The following is an 18,453-nucleotide window of genomic DNA, read 5'->3' as shown; positions in this document are numbered from 1 at the left end:
AAGGTTTAATAACATAGTATTAAACACAAACTATAACAATACTGATGGGTTTATTTTTTAATAAATTACAAAAAAGAGTCAAATAGGAATATTGCATCATTCTAAATAGTTATTTAGACTCTTATAATACGACATATGGACAGAGATAGGAAGGCCCCGGATCAAATAGGCTAGTACGCATGGTCCAACAAACCTTATTGAAAACCTTAAGGCAAAAGGCACAGTTTGGCCTTTATTTCGTTTTAAATCAATTTAAGAAAATGCAACATAAGGCAACCAAACAGAAATCGGCCAAATAAATGAACCCTCTTCCCCTTCAAAACAGGGCCTCGGCAGGCCTGAATTAAATCGGGGCGCATTTAAGGCCCTTATCGTTTGAGGTGAGTTTAAAAGTGCATTTTCACATTCTCACACACACACACACACACACACACTCTCTCTCTCTCTCTCTCTCCCTACATCAGCACACGAGGCTGAAACAAACCGCCGAAGCTTTTGGCAAAGTCCTTGAGGACCCCCTCCTCCGTCTCCTCCACCTTAATCCAGCCTTGAGGATACACTGTCAGTCCGTATAACTAGACTACTTTATTCAACCACATGAACCGGTGGGCCTGACGGATTTTGGAATATCTCAGCGATTACGAAAGAATTTTACTTGGATCCGGGACAAATAAGAGTATCAGCAGCGGTGCTTCGGGGCGCGATACGGTGCTGCATACCACGGGCTGATGTTCTGGCTGGCACGCTGAGTGACAGCTGGAGGTGAGAGAAGAAGATCCAGAATAATCTCACTGTCAATAAAAAACTAAGAGCTGAGGAATGGAGGGAGAAGAAAAGAAGCGCGGGACAAGCAAGCAAACACTTGCCTTCATTCTCCCGCAAAGAAACAGAAAGGAAAAAAAACAAAACAGGCGTAATGTTTTTAGACGCAATTATTTCCTTTATTATTTGCGCCCCAGTTTAATTAAAATACAGCCTTGAATTTTTTTGTTATGTTATTTCACTTTATTTGAGATTTTTGTGCAATATTATTAGGCCTACTTTAAACGAATAGATTTAATGTACATTTTTAAACTAATTTGGTCTCTGCGTAAAGAGGACAAAAGAGAAAAAAAACATTTCGACTGTTTGGTAATTTATTTTTTACTCCAAGTGGAAGCGTAAATGCTTAGTTAAATGAATAATGATAATTATTATTGTAATAAAAGGGAAAAAGAGAGAAAACATCTAATTCGTTCCGTATTTCCCGGACGATTTGAAGGTCACGCTGGCCTCAGCTGAACGGATCAAATCGGACTCGCACCTTGTTAAAAGGAAGCAGATTTAAGATCAAACGGCCGCGCTTACATCGGGTTCCCGAGGATGACGAGAGGAGAGAGAGGAAGAAATGAGTTGTGACAAGTCTCGTGGTTCAGCGGCTCTGTCAAGTTGAGCCGTGATGCGTCAACCCGGTGAATCACCACCATTTACTGAAGAGGAGGAGGCGGATAACGAAAGAAGAAGAAGGAGAAGAAGAGACAGGGATGTGAAGGAGGGGAGGAAATAAGTGGAAAGGGTAGAAAAAGAGGAGGAGGAGGTACAAAAAGGCTCCGCCGTCATTCAGTCTGTCGCACAGACCACACGCACCATAGTCAGCGGATCGTTAATATTTCAACTGAATGTAACAAATATTTCACTTTAAATGACTGGATCGGCATCACCTGTGTTTCACTTTATCTTCTCCTGAGCAGATTTTATTGAGCCGATTAGACGAAAAATAAGAAAAAGGTTTGCGGTTCTGTTTAATCTCCAAGAGGAGAGAGGAGATCATTATCGGGTTCTTTCTGCGCTTAGTGGATGAACTTCTGAGAGCGCACCGACGTGGATAAAAGGATTTGAGGAAAATGAGGAGATTCTGCGGAGGTAAGACCATGAATCTAAAACCTTTTATGGAGGGATGATGGGAAAAAGAAAAACTTTGTTGCCAGACAGAGTAAAATTACAGTGGAATTAAGTGGAATTTCCTTTTTTTAAAAACATTTCTTTCTTTTACACTTAAACGTTTGCTTTATTATTTAATAATTTGTTTTGCCTTGCATCTTCAATCATGATTAAAAGTTGTGGCAAAAGCGCCGAGTTTGGATATTTTAGTGCGTAATCCCCGCAAATATGATCCTTTCCTGTGTAGCCTAAGGGTTTAACATGCGCACGTTTCTTCCACTTAAAACCAAACATCAAATTATCCCAAATATCAAAACAGTTTTTTTTTATAATACTGGAAAGAAATCACATAATTTAATTTTTTAATATTTATTTTTCTTGTTGTTATTTTAAATATAAAATGAATTTAAAGGTTGTTGTGAGTCATCTCTTCACATTTGGAAATTACTGGTGAAGGAGCACACGTGGGTTTAGTGGTCCATCATCCAATTCTCTGAGGGTTATCAGAAAAAAACAAACAAACACAGTAAAAAAAAAAAAAAGGATGGAAATATGAATGGAGCGAAAATATAGGAAATGTAATTATAGGGTAATTTGGTGTTAAATATCCATGTGAGAGGGATGGCAGGAAGAGAGAAGGAAAAAAAGAGCGAGAAAGGCTGAAAAATGTCTGTGAGAGCGAAAGATGGATGGGGAGGGGTCTTATTCACAGTAAAAGGGAAAAAAATGACTCGGGTTGAGGGGGTCAGATGCAGCTAAAGCTCCTGTCTAGTTAACTGTCACTGATATGACAAAGTACATGATTCACGTTAGTCACACACACACACACACACACACTTTCCCTCTGGGACCACTGGTGCGGCTGCTGCTCCATGTCTAGGAGACGAAGGGAAGAGGAGAAGTGAAAGAAGAAGGAAAGATAAGCAGCTACTGAAGGATGGCCCATGACGAAATGATGCTCTCTGTCCCGTCTTGAGTCTCACGTCAGGTATAGTGTAACTTTAGAAGGACAATAAACAGAAAGCTGACTACAGAACAAACCGATACTTGGAGCAAATAAATACACAGAAAGCTCGGCTGTCTTTGTCTCACACACACACACACACACACACACACACACACACACACACACACACACACACACACACACACACACACACTTTGAATTTATCTTGTCACAGATGCACAGATACACGCTTTTCCTCATCACTGTCTGACTTTTGCGTACACACACGCAGACAAAGACTTTTATTGCCCCAAGGCTTGAATTAGTGTCAGTGTGTTTCAGATAAAAGCTTTAGTATGTGCTGGACCCATTAACTCCAAAATGCTGGTTAAAAAGGACAAAACAAAGTCAGGGTGAAAAGAAAGAGAGGTAGGGATAAATGGAGAGAGAGAAGAGGAGGTGGAAAACAGGATAAAGTGAGCCTTTCACATCTTTTTATTCGCTGCAGCGCCATCCCCAATTCTTCACGGTATACGTGAACGTCAGGAAGATGTGTGTGGAGGGGGAGAGAGACAGATAAAAGTAAATAGAGAAGGAGAGAGGGAGAAGGAGGAACTGGCGGTAGAGGGGTTAATGCAGTGCAGATTGACAGAAGTTAGCAGCACCCAGAGGGAAAGAGAGCGGAGAGAGCAGGGGGGGACTGATATAAAATGAGTCGGTCACGCTTTGAACAGTTACACATGCTGTTTACATTTTTCCCAAATTAACATGGCCCCTCGCTTCACAAAACTCTCCCTCACCGGCTCCCTCGTGCTCCCCTCCACCGACCCCTTTTCCTCTTCCTCCTCTTCTTTCCCTCCGTCTATCCTTCAAGGCTCCAAAATATCTTCCTCACTTCCAGAAAAAAAAAATTGCAGTAAAACAAACAAACAAAAAAAATCTGTCTTTTATATCCTATTAAAGTAACCAATCGCCGAGTTTTAGTGTATGTGTAGCCAGTATTTTAAAGTTACAGCGGTTCTTTTAGGTTTTTGTCACATTGAGCGACTATTTAACAATGCGTCGTATAAGAGAAACGCATAAACACTTCAGCTGGAGTGAGTAATGCGCAAGGGAAGCCGAAGAATGCATATAACTGAGTAAAAGGTTCTTGACAAAGTGGCGTAAATTGGTGAATTTACACAGGCGCATACACACAGACACACAAACCCAGATGATACAAGAGTCAAACTGCTCAGAGCACAAGCGATAATGATAAGGACCCGTATTCCACCAGCACATGGGTGTTTCTTTAAAGAGAATCGGTGTATGAATCTAAAAGATAATATATAGGGACAGTTGTCGAATGGATAAATTAAAAGGTTGACCCTAAGCTGACCTTAAGGGTATAGAAAGTGTATAGAGGCACTTTCAGGAGGTCTGTTATCGACAGTTGTGCCTTTTAATCTGTTAGTTATCTTCCGAAAGACGAAGGTAAGGACTGTAAATCCCTTGTTTTGCCGCTATTATTTTCCCTCTCCTGTGAGATGATAAAAAGCGGTGAAGCTGAAGAATTTAAGAAGCTGGAAGTAGAGAATATTTAGCATTTTTTCCTTTGTATTCCCAATCCTTTTATACTCTTCAGTGCTACCTCGTATTTCGATAAACAGCTCCGTATTTCCCACCTCTGCTCTTCGGCTTTCCATCAAGGCCGTAGAGGAGCAGGGGAGTCTCGATTCGGCAGCGGATTCTCGTCTGATTCTGTTTACGGGGTGTTTTTCTAAGCAAAATCTGTGAGTTTGGGGATGGCAAGGGGTGGGGGTTCGAAGTAAATTAAAAACTGAAGGTCTGACAAAAAAAGAGGGAGGGAATGAGAGATGTTGATGGAGGGAACGAGTGGAGCCAATTAGTGAAAGGAAGAGAAGGGAAAGGTAATTAGGGATAGAAAGGAAGGAGACTTTAAAATGGAAGTTTGATGTTTCAGAGAGATTTAAGGAGAGAGTGGTGGAGATGAAGCGACAAAGAAATTGAAACCAAAAATGGCGATAAAGCATGGAGCCACTGGAATCCAGTGATATAAAAAAAATAGGAGGGGGTAGATTGGCTTATAAGGAGAAGAAGGAGACAGACAATGAGGCGAGAAGCGCAGCCGAGCAGAAGATGTTGAGTTTACAAATTGCGAGAAATGGTTGCAAAGAGAGATTCTGGGCATGAACATGATTTTTATTGGATTTTTTTAATGTGTGTTTTCTTTTGCCTTTGTTTTGGGGGTCATTGATGTTGTTTGGCAACCCCAGAGTGTGTCCAGTGCCAAGAGGATCAATTTGAAATTCACCATGAACAAACTCCAGAGGAAGGAATCTCATGAGGGAAGGGATGGGAAAAGTTTGCACATGTGTGTGTGTGCTTGACTATGAAAAGGTTTGTTTATATGTATTACTCTGTATAACGCCTGTGCATGCACGGATCTACACTCCAGTGTGCAGTCTTTATACATGTGTGTGTGTTGAGTTAGTGAAGGAATGCACATTTGATTGAGTACAGACTGCACATAAATCTAGCCTTTAACTGTACACAGATAGACAAAACTGACCCCGACCCCAGAATGTCAACCTTCTGTCCATCTGGCCTGTGTTCCCCCCATCCTTTATATCAGTAAGGCGATGCATGGCTTTCCCCCTGGCATCCACTGGTGTGTTTATGTTTTTTTGTATATGTGTGGCTGAGGACAAAATTGCCACCAGGTACAGTGCAGCCGAATAGTTTAAAACAATGGAAAAAGCAAACAGCTCTCTGATTTTTGGCTCGGATGCTTCCTTTCTGTCATCAGAGCCACATTGAGGCTCCAGCTCAGCCTCTGCCACGTTAGCTGGAAGACAACAAGCGTACAAGACAAGGCAGAGGATCCGTTTTTCATTTAGTGGCTCCAGGATGTGGATTTCAGTGAGCACATATCGATAATTTGTGAACTTGTTGATGTTGGCAGTGACGCCCACGCTCACAGTGTCTGATGAGGGCTGTAAGACTGAGCTGGAGCTTGAATTTGTTCTGCATTCATATAATGTCGGCAGGCTGGGATGGACAGGAAACGCTGGGGGCGGCTGCGGCTCAGGAGGTAGAGCCGGTCGTCCTAATAAGAAGGGAAAGAAACGTTTCTTGGGAAAGATACCCATCCCCAATTTGATGCATCCATCTGTGTTTGAGCTCGACGAAGTGCTTAAAGTTAATAGAGTAAAGTGTATGAATGGGTGAATGTGGCTTTTAGTATAAGCGCGCATAGAAGAGGTCGGTAAGGCTAGAATAGCTTTTACTATTTGTTCCATTTTTGCAGTGTTATTTTATTATGTTTTTGTGGTGTTATTATTTGTAGTGCTGTCCTAACAAATGGAAACAGTATGATTTTAGTTTACTTTTGCTTAATTAATTCTATTAGTGTTCGTATTAGGATTATTTAGAAGTCCCCTGCCAATGGAGGAATTACATCTAAGCAATTGTTCCCAGATGTTAGCGGACTATGTTGTTGTTGTTTTTTTGAGCTGTCAAAAGTTTCTGATATCTCTGACTCAGAATCACAATCATTGGCTCACATGAATAGTATTTGCAGGGTCTGCTGCCTGGTCTGATCATGACGTGAGTCCGGTCATTTTAGCAAATATTGAACAGATTATATCGGGATATCTTTCTTAAAGTCTGGAGAGAAAAAAAGCATACTAAAAATCAGTCACGGAGCTGAAATATAACCTCAATATTCCAATCACGGATTGCAGCAAAGTGGAAAATATCTGGAAACATCAGTTATTTCTGTCCCTAGTGATGTTTGATATTGTCCTCTGGTGGAGTAGAGGAATTCTTCACAGCGACTAGATACAAATAATGTGTGACGAGTGAGGAAATTAGCATCCATCTCTGGATTTTGGTTCAGGAAAACATGGCTTGGGTTTGCAAAAGGTTAAATCTTGTACTGTACACACAGCACTTATATGTATGTATGCACATGACAACATCCGATCCTATCCAATCAGCATTACACAGGAAATAATAAACATCATGAATCTAGAGCTGATTTACAACATCTTCCATGTACTTAGGTTTCATCTCTGTTTCAGACCTCTTTCAAGTGGTTAGAGCGATGGAGGGCAACCTTTTTTGGCACCCGAGTGAGTTTTTCCTGGACCAGACCGGAGAGATTTTCTTGCACATGGTTTTCCCACAATACCAAATTCTGTTTAAGTGCTTGTTTAAAACCTCAAATGGTGATGCATGCTGGGAAAGATGAAATACCAGTCCTCTCAGATGGAAGCGACACAACACCCACAAACACTGGGTCACTGGTTTACCAAAACAGCGTCTGGAGTGTAAAATGTCAAATGTCCTTTTATCCTTGAACACATCCTTGCGCCCTAACATTCAACTCTGAACCCTGACCCCGTGTTGGTGTTTAATTCTGAACTATCTGGAGCGCACAAGCTCTGCTGCCAGAACCTCACGTTCAGCTCTGCTCTGCAGATGGCAACCAGACTCCAGAGCGCCAGAACTGACTTTACACCGGCGAACAAACTGAAGATAAAAAATATGATCTGTTGCAAATAAAGGAGCCCCCCCCCCCAACCCACCTCACCCCATGTGTGCATATGTGTAACTCTAATAGGTACACGTGTGTAGACTCACACAAACAACTGCGTGGAAGCAGGTCACGGTCGGCCGTTGTAGGGAACTCCTGTGTTGCTGTAATGCAATCCTCCCATGGAGAATGTTCTGGTTTCAACCCTGCCCTGCGGAGTGTGCTTCCACTGCCAGGTACACAGACACAGCCCCAAGCCTACAGGGCTCGCCTTGAAGTCAGGCTATATGCCGACTATACTGCCGTTACTCAATCTAATATTATATAACGACAACATGGCTTTCGGTTTGAGTTATCTGAGTTTACTTGTACAAAAGAGCGGTTGTTTTTAGCGGCAGCAGAGGCCGCTTTAAGACATGTCAGTGCTCAATCAAAACAACAAGAGCCTTTCACGTCTGGCAATCATCTCCAAGCATGTGGCTGCAGACAAAAGGAAACGGTTTGGAACAGTTTGGGTTGATTTTTGCCAAGAAGATTTTTCCTCCTTCATCCCAGACTCCTTTTTTCGGTACCTGTTTATTCCCTTTGAAAATGACCCCTCACTGCACACTGTGAGCCCTTGTTTTCTTCAAGCTTGTTTACTTCAAGAGTCAACGATGTTGTGTTGGTTTCGGGGTGTTTTGATGCTAATGGGGGATGTTCAGTGGGAGGAGCCAGCTGCTTGATGAGCTCCAAATGTTTAGCCGTTGCTGAAAGATGCTTAGTGCCTCTGACAGGTGACGAGGAGTGAGGAGGAGGCTTGGCTGAGAAGGGTTGCCCTGGATGACTAACTTCAAGGTGTGTGTGGGAGTTGCCATGGGCTCAGAAAATAGTCTGGGAAAATGCCTTGATGTAGTCGGCAACTTGGGGGTCAACGGGTAGGGGAAGAGTCACCTGGTGTGAAAGAGTCTTGTTTAATCAAGCAGTTAGGGCGTTGTTTGCTTAGATTTTGCCCTGTCACTCAAAGCATGACACACATTTTTAATCCTGTTTTAATTTGAAACTGTCTGTCATCTGCTATTAAGTGAGGCTATAGTAGAAGCAGTTGCCATGTCACAGTGCTTTTTTAAAAATGAATCAAATTAAGTAACATAATTAATCCTACTTGTTGCTGTATTCTAGTGGTTTGTTTTTGTTTCCGATTTTTGGGTGAGTCATAACTAATCACTTACTTATTATAGAGAGCTAAATCTCTTCCTCAGTGCAGTTATTTCTGGGATGCTTTTGCATATCACTCAGTTTCAACCCAACCCTGTGTGGGAGTGCATACTGATATGGCAAATATGGTGAGTCAGAGAAGGAAAAAAAGGTGTTGACTATTTAAAACCGAAATCATTTATTTATTTATTCTATTTTATTTATACCCAAGTGAAAGCTAGGGGTAAATGTTCTGCAGGGTGTTGAAGCAATTCCCTCAATTCTCAAGTCTCATATTAGTCCTGTGGGGCCCCCGTAGTGAAATATCAAAGGGAGAGAGAAAAGGGAAATTGAGGAGCAGGCGAGCTAATCAGGGTTAATTGTCTGCTGTTATTCCGACCTAAGGCATGCGAGAGATAAGATCGCTGAGAGGAGAAAATGAGGATAAAGGTATGACAGGGAAGATAGGAACGCTGGAGAAGAGTGTGACTAATCTAGAAGCAGAAAGGGATTGCACTGGTCAAACAACAGGAGGCTTGAGGTGTGTCTAAGACAGAGGAGATTGAGCATAAGAGAGAAAGCGGACGCACACATGAACACACACACACACATTGTGCAATGCATATTTCACACCTGTTGAGCAGCAGCACGGTTTGCCCATAATTACAAGCATGAATCACGGCCTGCCGTCCGGGTGTCAGGAGGATGGAGGGGGGGGAGAGGATGATGGAGAGCAGAAATGAAAAGAGGAAATGTTTGCAGGGCTCCAATGAAAGGCTGAAGCAGTGCTGAGAGAGTGAGTTAGCGAGCAAAGGAGAAAGTGTGAAAGTGTCCAGAGAGAGAGCGCATGGGACGCAGAGAAGTGGACGTACATGAAGTTCCTTAATGTTGAAAATCACCTTTCAGCTCCAATTTTCCAATTTTCTCAGTTTGAAACCAGAGACAGGGGCACTGAAAGGTTTCCGCTCTTACAAATACACTGCCGCCCCCCCCCCCCCCCTCTCTCTCTCACACACACACACACACACACACACACACACACACACACACACACACACACACACACACACACACACAATCATTGTATACACTCTCAGCAATGCGAATTTAATCCACATATATAATTACGGCTACAAACATTCTCACAAACACTCACACAGTAACATGAAACACCTACACAAACACTCTGAAACCTAAACAAGAAGTCCACAGCAAACATACAACCCATACAAACACATTAATGTTTGTGATTGTAAAGAAAGCCACATGCCTTTGTTTTCGGGGTTATCGGTCAGGAATGAACGCGTGTGTGCGAGAGTGTGTGCATGTTCAGGCGACTGCTGTCCTGACAGACTGCTGCATTGAACATAGGAGCCATTTGTCTGACTGTCTGAAGCTATTAAACAAGGTTTTATTTGAAGCCAGAGTAAACCTCCGACAGCCAGAAACCTCTAAAATTAGATTGGAAACGGAAAAAGCTTTATTGGCAGTGTCAGATGACTCTGACCTGGCAAAATGTAAACAGACAAGGCCATCGTCATAGAGACAAAGGAATAAACTGGAATATTGTAAAAAAAATTCCTATAAACAGTGTGATGCGACCGGAGAAAAGCTAGGAAACTGTTGCTGGAGGTGATTTTCTTTTTTTCTGTTTTTTTTTTTTGCTTGTTGAGCTCCCTATCATCAAAATTCATTTAAAAACTCATCATCCAAGTTAAATAATGACAACACGTCTTAGAAAATAAATTTCACCTCTCTGTTTTTACGGCAAATACCTCTACAGCGTGAGCTATTTAACGCTTGGACACCCAAGACGTGAAAGTCATTAAAGACACATCTCACAGTGTTTTCTTTGTTTCTCCATAGTCGAGCACCAGCTCGTCTTGCTATTGGCCGCTGCCATGGCCACCGCCGGGGATGCTCTCCACAACCTGGCCAGCGAGAGGAGTTCAATACAGAGCACCTATGAGCTCACCAAGTACCTGGAGTATCAGCTGAAAGAGATCAAAGACGTATATGTGAGTAGTTTTGTGATATGTTCAGTCTTTTACCAAAATGTCTGCATCAGAGAAAAAAAGTAAATAATTTTCAAATAGGAATGCATATGCATGAAATACACAGGAATAAATGAGAATGCTTAAGCAAAACAGCTCAAAACTCACAAATGCACTATTTATCATAAGAATGTATTTAACAGTTACGATGAATATGATCCTTCACAACAATGAAAACGATAGATAGTTAGTGAACATCTAGCAGATAAAGAGCCACATATCTGTTATGGTTCCTTATGAAATTATGGTGAAATTACATGTCATTAAACAGGCATTTTAGCCATTTGCAGTAACTTGCTTGCAGTTAATGTTCATATTCACACTGTGGACGTTTGTGTAGTTAACAACTGAAACTACACACAATTTTTGGCCAGAAAGTCCAGAAAGTCCTCAATATGGACAAAAACACTGGGCCAACTACACATTACATCAACAGAAGCAACTCAGGCTATGGAAACTGATGCCATGAAGCACCAGGTGCACAATTTTTGTACTGATTTTAATGTCAGAGGAGATTCAGAGCTCTGCATTTATTTACTCAGCAGAGCTTTGGTGACTTTTACATGTGATCCGCCTCATCACTTGGACATCCCCCTCTGTAACGTCACCTGTGGTAATGGGACTAAACACCCGTCAATTCAAAGATTAAGAGCTGTGGCTAAATGCTTTTGCCCACAGAGTGTATAAGGCAAGGACTAGTTCCCAAAGGGAAGCCTGATGGATGTTATATAGATAGCCACAGATGGCATTTCTCCACTTTCCCATGAATAAAGGAGTATTTCTTTTCTTATATTTGTAAACAAGTACAGCTCTTTGCAATAAATTAAACTGATTGACATTTAGCTGACATGTGGCTTTTTGGTAATATATTATAATGTCTTTCTCTCAGCAAAATAATTAATGAAGTAGCTTTTTCTTTTTACCAGTTTCTCCCTCGGGCGATTTTGCTAGCTGAGCTGCTCCCTGTGTGAATTAAATTTTTGGTTTGTAAACCACTTCAAAGTAACTTTCCCAACACTGCCAGGCCAAAGATAAGAAAAATAATAAACGTAACAGATAATGAGAACTGGGAACAGTAGCTTATTTTGAGTTTAGTTTTAAAATGGCTACAGTTGGGGTATATCTAAGCTCCGTGGGGAGCTGATTCCAGCTGTGGGCAGCAGGATGGCTAAAAGCCATTTCACCATGTTTGGTTTGAGTTGACCAATCCCTGCAGACTTGAGAGACCGTGCAGGCTTGTGCTCAGTAAACATATTTGTGATATTTTTTGGACAACACATTGGGACTTAAGGTGAATTCTATATTTAATTGACAAACAGTGCAAGGATACAAGAAACTGGAGTTATGTGTGATCTTGTTGGTGTATCTCTGTTACATTTTGAAGACTGTCTAACATATACTACAGCAGTACACCTGACAAGAAAACAGAGCATGAAGGAGCTTTAATGCATCTCCCTCCTTTTTATTGCCAAACATAATTACATCTGTCTTCATGTAGTTGAAGGATGTTTTATTGCATTCAGTTGTTTACCTTCTCATGGTACATGGTACATGGCACGTTTGTGTGACTAGTCATATGGTGAGATTGAAGCAACCCTGTTGGACTCTATACATCATGGCGACCCCTTCATATTCATCATTATTAATACTAACTCTATACCCTGCTTTTTAAATATGATCTTGACTAACTAAAGAACACTCCTGAAAGCACTTCCCACTACTTCTGTCTATATAGATGTAATTCCTGATGAACAGCATCAGATCCAAAAATAAGATCTAAGTAAAGTGATCTATCTAGGGTGTACCCCTCCTCTCGCCCTATGGTAGCTGGGACCAGCCCCCCCCCCCCCCCCCCCCCAACCACCACCCTGACCCTGAAAAGCATCAGCAGAAGAGAATAGATGGATGTTATAGGCAGATAGTAGTGCAGGCGGATGTGGCTGAGGAGGCAGAACGGGTTTTCTACTCATTGGAGGCTTAGTGGTTCAATCCCCAATTTAATTCTGCATATTGAAGTACTCTTGAATTTGTAAAAACACTTCTTTACTTGTTTTCTGACTCCTGAATGCTGACAGGACTGCAGCTGAAAGTCAAAAACTGTCTTACATTATGTAGAAACACCTTAATTTAAGCAAGATGTTACTATAAAAAGGTTTGGGTATTTATATTAAACAGTGATGCTGATAAGTCTATTAACTTGCATAGGGTGAATTTTACCAGCTTTCCTTTCTGGCTTTAAATGGGCTGCAATTATATCACACTTCTCCGACCCTAATGCGTGAAGCACTAGAGTGTATTAAGAACAGTGCTTTTTAATTCTACAGCGCTTTTAATATTATAGTTTTGTATTCATTGGTAGAATATGTCATTCTGCTGTAACTTTGTCTGCTTGTCACTGGACATGTGCCGCAGATGATGCCTCTCATATGCGAACAGGCTCATGAAGAACCATTTAGCAGAAAACCTCCTACATTTGAAGAAACACAACCAAAAAAAAAAAAAAAATCATGCTGGTTGTTTTTTTGCATGTTACTTGCTGAGATCTGGGATTTTGTCAAGACAAGCAAGAGAAACTGCTATTTCAGATCAGACAGGTTTTTACTCAAACCCTCCGGTTAGCCGAACTATTTGGAAACTAATTTGGAGGAGAAAACAAAGCCAAACTGCAAAACAATTGTCAGTCCTCACAGTTTAGTGGGTGACTTTCCCGCTCAGCCTTTGTACAGTGTATTTGCATAAACTGTGCACTGTTTTTCTGTGTAGCACCATGGTATTCGCCTTCCTTTTAGTTAAAAAGGAGGCCCCCTAAAGCACTCAAATAGACTGGCTCTTGACTTTTTTTTTCTCACCCTGACAAGTTTAGCTTTATAGCAGTGAAGATATTGAAATTGTTATGATGAATGATTGCCCAATTTGTAATAAACTATAATAAATCTTCTCCTTTCCTCTTCTCATTTGTCCTCCAGCTGACCTATCTTGGCCCTCCATTTAATGACAAAGACTTCTCCCCTCCGCGGCCCAACAGCACAGCTCTGACACTGCCGAGTGCTGCCACTCGAGTGGACCAGTGGCACCGCCTGGAGAACAAAGCACGACTGGCCCAGAACCAAAAGGCCTACTCTGTCCTTCTAGGAGCTGTCAGGGAGCTGGCCCGCTCAACCCTCTGCCCCTCACTCAAGACCTCCCTCCTGCACTTCTGCATGGGTCTGGATGGACTTCTGGGTTCAATATCTGCACTGATGACCGCGCTCGGTGACACAAATCCTACACAAACTCCAAACATGAGAGGTAACGCTGGTGAGCTGCAGTATTTGCAGACAGGGACAGGAGGTGGCCGACCAGCTCCGCTCATGAGCCAGAACCTGTACAGATCGAGAGCCGGATCTAGATCGGTGTCTGGTCAGCGTAGTGGCCAAAGAAGAAGTGGGGCAAAGTTAGTCAGAGGAGTTAAGGAAGATGGTGTCACTAAGGAGCTGACAGAAAAAAGAAGAGGAAAAGAGGCAAGGAGAGCAGAGGCAGCCAGAGGAAGGAGTAGCGGATCGAGGGAGAGGGCAAGGGGAGAAAGACGGAGAAGAGAGAAGAGGGAAGAGCCAGAGAGAGGAAATTGGGCAGCCAGTGCAAAAAACGCAGCAGGAAAGGAGGAAGAGGAGAGATGGGTGAGGAGGAGAAGGCTGTTAAGTATAGCTGAGGATGGAGAGGAACAGGAGAGGCAGTTCGAACCCGGGTTTGAAGTGTCATATGTGGACACAAAAGGCTTGGGATCTCTTCAACAACAAACAGAAAACCAACAAGGAACCAACGACCATCAATACAGCTACAATCTGAATGCACATCATCCAGACACGCTCAGAGTGGAGGATGGATTCATTCTAGAGGGGAGCAGAGGGTCAGAGGAAGAGGAGGACAAGCAAGCATACGCAGATGCTACCTCCTCTTCCTCCAGTGGATATCTGAAGCAGCGTCGGTCTCCTCGCTCCCTCCTCTCCCCGACTCTCGAACCTCCTCTGTCCACACTCTCCCTCCTCTACCAATTCGGAGCAGGCAAGGAGCACACCCTCCTCCCCCAGCCTGTCCCTCTATCTTTACAAAGGGGCACCTCCCTACTCTCGCCTCCCTTGAATCCGCTCTTCACCTCCTCCTACACCTCCGCCTCCTCTTCCTCCCCCTCATCTTCCCTGCTGCCGGCACGGACGACAATGAACGACTTTACCAGGAAGGTGGAGGGTTTCTGGATACTGCGAGAGCTTCAGAGCTGGCTGTGGCGATCGGCGAAGGACTTTAACTGCCTCAAGAAGAAGCTCCGAGGCTGAGGCACTGATAAGACTTACACGCACGCTCACAAACACACACAGACACACAAAAGTGCAGTATATCGGGAATTATTTGCACAAAATCTGAGTGGAATATAACCGACGGATTTAACAGACAAAAGCACATAAACACATGCATTCATACCGTACTGGAATAAGTGAATGAAGGACTGTTTGGCAGGTCACCAGAAGTGCTAATGGAATATAAGACACACAAAGCCAACACATTACCAGCACTGTCACCCGCCTAATGCACATAGCTGCTCATTGAGTGAGACACACTGAGGCTGGGCTGAGTTACCGGACTTCACGGCTCATAGATCAACAGAAATACCACTGTAGGTGGTTAGACACACACATGCAGACGAGGGCAGACTGAGTGACAGGCGGTGAGACAGACAGTGCCTCCATTGAGTGAAAACTGATTCAGTGACCCCCAGATGTGTGAATCAGCAAACATTCATTTTCTCTAAAGGAAGAAGGGAAAAATTCTGAATGGGCAAAAGACAAAAGGGGAGGAAAAATGGCCGGAGGGATGATGGGGGCGCAGAGGAGGAGAGAAAGAGGCAGAAAAGGAGAGGAAGCTGAGTCAGTGGGATGACTCTGGAAATAACCAGCAGAGCGGTACTGCTGCGTAATCACAAGTCAACTGGTCAGTTACAGTAACCCTACAAGAGCGCTACACATACTGCCCGGACACATACGCACACACACACGCTAATTATTGTGGTGTTTCCTGCCTTAACACACCATTCACTTTTATCCCGTCAATTCAGCTCTTCACATATTTCACTTCACAGCAAGAGATGTTAATAACATTTGAGACAAAGCAAAGAAATACTTCCACACTACACTGCAGTGGAAAATATACTGTGTTGCTTCCTTACAGGAAGCTTGATGAGAACATCTAAACCACTGTCAGATTTGTACAATAATATGATTCTAGAGCCAGCCTTCAGTCAGCTTTCTTAAGCATAAAAACAGGGTAAAGAAATCTACTAACCTGCAACTCTAAGGCTCACATTTGAATACACATTTTTAATGTCTATTTTTTTAAGCCCAGGTAAATATGTAAAATCACCAAGTTGCAAACCAGCAAAGCCTACACGTGGTCTCAAAGTCTTGAATAAAATGTTGCATAACTTCAGCATCCATGTAATGCCACAAATTGTAATTTGTATATGTATTTTATATCAAACGAGACTTAATTTAGTGTCAACATTTTGTCCCTGTTCTCAACTTTCATTTATGCTTCTAATGTCTTGTCCCATAGCTATAGCAACTGATTGTGCTTTCTCAAACGCAAACAGAAAAAGACTTAAAAGTGGACCCATTATGCTTGTCTTTATTTTATTTTATTTATTTTCATACATGGATGTCTGTGCAAAAGTCTTGCACCACCCCTTACTTCTTTATATTTTGCTTCCAAGAACGCAGCTTTTGTGATTTTTATAGTGGTCTCAAGCTTCCTGGCTTTTTAAAGGTCTTTCAGATTTTTCCTTTGCACATTGGAGGAAGCTGAAGAAGTGGAGGATAAAAAAGAAGTGGTGGAAAGGCTAAAAACTAGAAGATAAATAGTCATGCCCTTAAGAAATAGATGAAATGAAGCAAAGACCCAACACAGGACCTGAGGGCTGCATCTAAAAAAAACACAACATGAAACACTATCATGGATTGGCCTCCTCAGAGTCTGGACCTCAACATTACTGAAGCAGCGTGGGATCATCTCGACAGAGAACAGAACAAAAGTCAATCATGAATGTCCTTCAAGAAGCCTGGAGAACTATTCCTAAAGACAACTTAAAGAAATGACAAGAAAGCTTGTCAACAGAGTTCAGGCTGTGTTGAAAAACAAGGGCTGTCACACCAAACTAGAAAAGTATATAAAGAAATGAGGGGCGGCTCAAAACCTTTGCACATTACTGTCCAGTTTTAGACATTTTTTTCCTGTGATGTCATTGACGGCAGATATTCCTGTTCTGTTCAAACCTTCCATTTGCAAAAGGCATCCAATCAGAAGAAAATGGGCTTAAAGAAGAAAGGAGCTAAAACAGCTGGCTTCAAACTGCAGAGTCCAAATAAAATATGTACTTTTAAATGAGCATAATAGGTCCACTTTTTGAGTATCTGAGCTACAGATACAGGATTTTTTTTTTCAGAACTGGAGATATGGGCTTGGTTGTGTTTTTGCTACAGATTTCTGGTGACTGATTGTAGTGACAACATCGTGAAGCAAGTTGGAAAACTGCTCTGTAATCTCATTTTCAGTGCCAAAATGATGAACTTTTTTTCCCCTTAAACTTACTTTACATTCCTAAATACCAAAAAAGCAGACGTGGAGGTTAACAGATGGCTTTTTTTCCCCCAGAATAAATGTTATGTGTTTGCAATGTGCCTTAGATGATATGGCTAAAGGTTATGGATCATATCTATACTATTTATTGAACAAGATGTTTATTTATTTTTCTCCAGTGTGAAAATACTGTGTTGTAACTTGAGAGAGAATAAATACTAGCTTTTGTACAGAGCGCGGTGTTATTGGTCATTTGGGAGCCCGTTGGGAGAAGAGAATAAAGAAATGCATATGGGATTTTTGTTTGCAATGGTTTCAGTTTTATAGGGATGGTTTCGGGTGATTGGCACAAGGGGAGAGGAGTTTGGGGTCAGGGCGTTCCCTGAAAAACAAAGGCCGGCTCACATTCGTCGCAAAAAAAAGAAGAAGGAAGGAGTGAGAGAGGCAATGTATGAGAGTTTTTATTTGTCTGTCCGGGTGAAAATTTACGATCGTTTCCCGTTTTGCTTTCATCTCTCTCTTCCCACCTCCTTCTTTGATTCTTCCTTCACTATCTCACGAAGCTCGTCTTCCCTCCAGAACAGCCCCTGACCTACGACATTGACTGATTTACATGAGCACAGGTACAAACACTACCCATAATCCAACCAGGGTCTCTTGTTGTGTCTGTGTTTGCCCCGTCTCTGTCACCAACTTTGCCTCTTATGTTTTTTTGGTTTGTTTTGTTTTTTGCATGGCCATTGTCTGCTGCCCACAGTCTCTCAGCCTTTTATTGCTTCTTCACCTGTTATCTTCTTTTTTTGTCTTTCTTGTTTGGCCTTATTGCTCTCAACTGCACTTTTTCTTTTCCCATGTATTTTGCTGTTCTGTGCCTCCCCTCAGGCCAGATATTAAAGGATCAATGAGAATCTCCCTTCCATCACCTCCAAGGTACACACCTGCACGTAACCGCACACTCCCCTCCCTGACACACACACATGCACGCACACAGTCACAAACACCCAAACGTGGACGAAAGTGCTGGCAAACAAGCGCACGCATGAGCCTCAAATCCAGAATTAGCTCACTAGGAAGTGACTTATATGGGAGGCTTACTGTGTCAACGCTGATGCATCATCGTCACGCACGCACTAAGAACTCTCGCTAAGAGCTGTAAAGGGTTAAAAGGCATGACACATATGTGTACACACACACATAAACACAAGGCGCCGTGT

General features: G+C 42.4%; 1 protein-coding gene across 3 annotated transcripts; it reads left to right on the top strand.

Annotated features, from left to right (window-relative positions):
- Positions 1 to 229: 229 nt before the first annotated feature.
- Positions 230 to 17,474, top strand: clcf1 (cardiotrophin-like cytokine factor 1). Of its 3 annotated transcripts, none has more exons than XM_080289162.1 (4): positions 230 to 1,902; positions 5,143 to 5,266; positions 10,449 to 10,600; positions 13,603 to 17,474. In XM_080289162.1, the coding sequence occupies exons 3-4, from the start codon at positions 10,484 to 10,486 to the stop codon at positions 14,944 to 14,946; spliced, it is 1,461 nt and encodes a 486-aa protein (XP_080145288.1). In that variant the 5' UTR covers positions 230 to 1,902; positions 5,143 to 5,266; positions 10,449 to 10,483; the 3' UTR covers positions 14,947 to 17,474. The 3 variants fall into 3 exon arrangements, with proteins under 3 accessions (XP_080145288.1, XP_025998286.2, XP_025998278.2); XM_026142501.2 differs by having other exon boundaries at positions 230 to 2,908; XM_026142493.2 differs by lacking the exon at positions 5,143 to 5,266.
- Positions 17,475 to 18,453: the final 979 nt, after the last annotated feature.

Source organism: Astatotilapia calliptera, chromosome 2, assembly GCF_964374335.1.
Source record: "Astatotilapia calliptera chromosome 2, fAstCal68.1, whole genome shotgun sequence".
In the NCBI taxonomy this organism is placed as follows: Eukaryota; Metazoa; Chordata; class Actinopteri; order Cichliformes; family Cichlidae; genus Astatotilapia; species Astatotilapia calliptera.
Note: the sequence above shows the minus strand (reverse complement) of the source record. Positions and strands in the feature narration are given on the sequence as shown.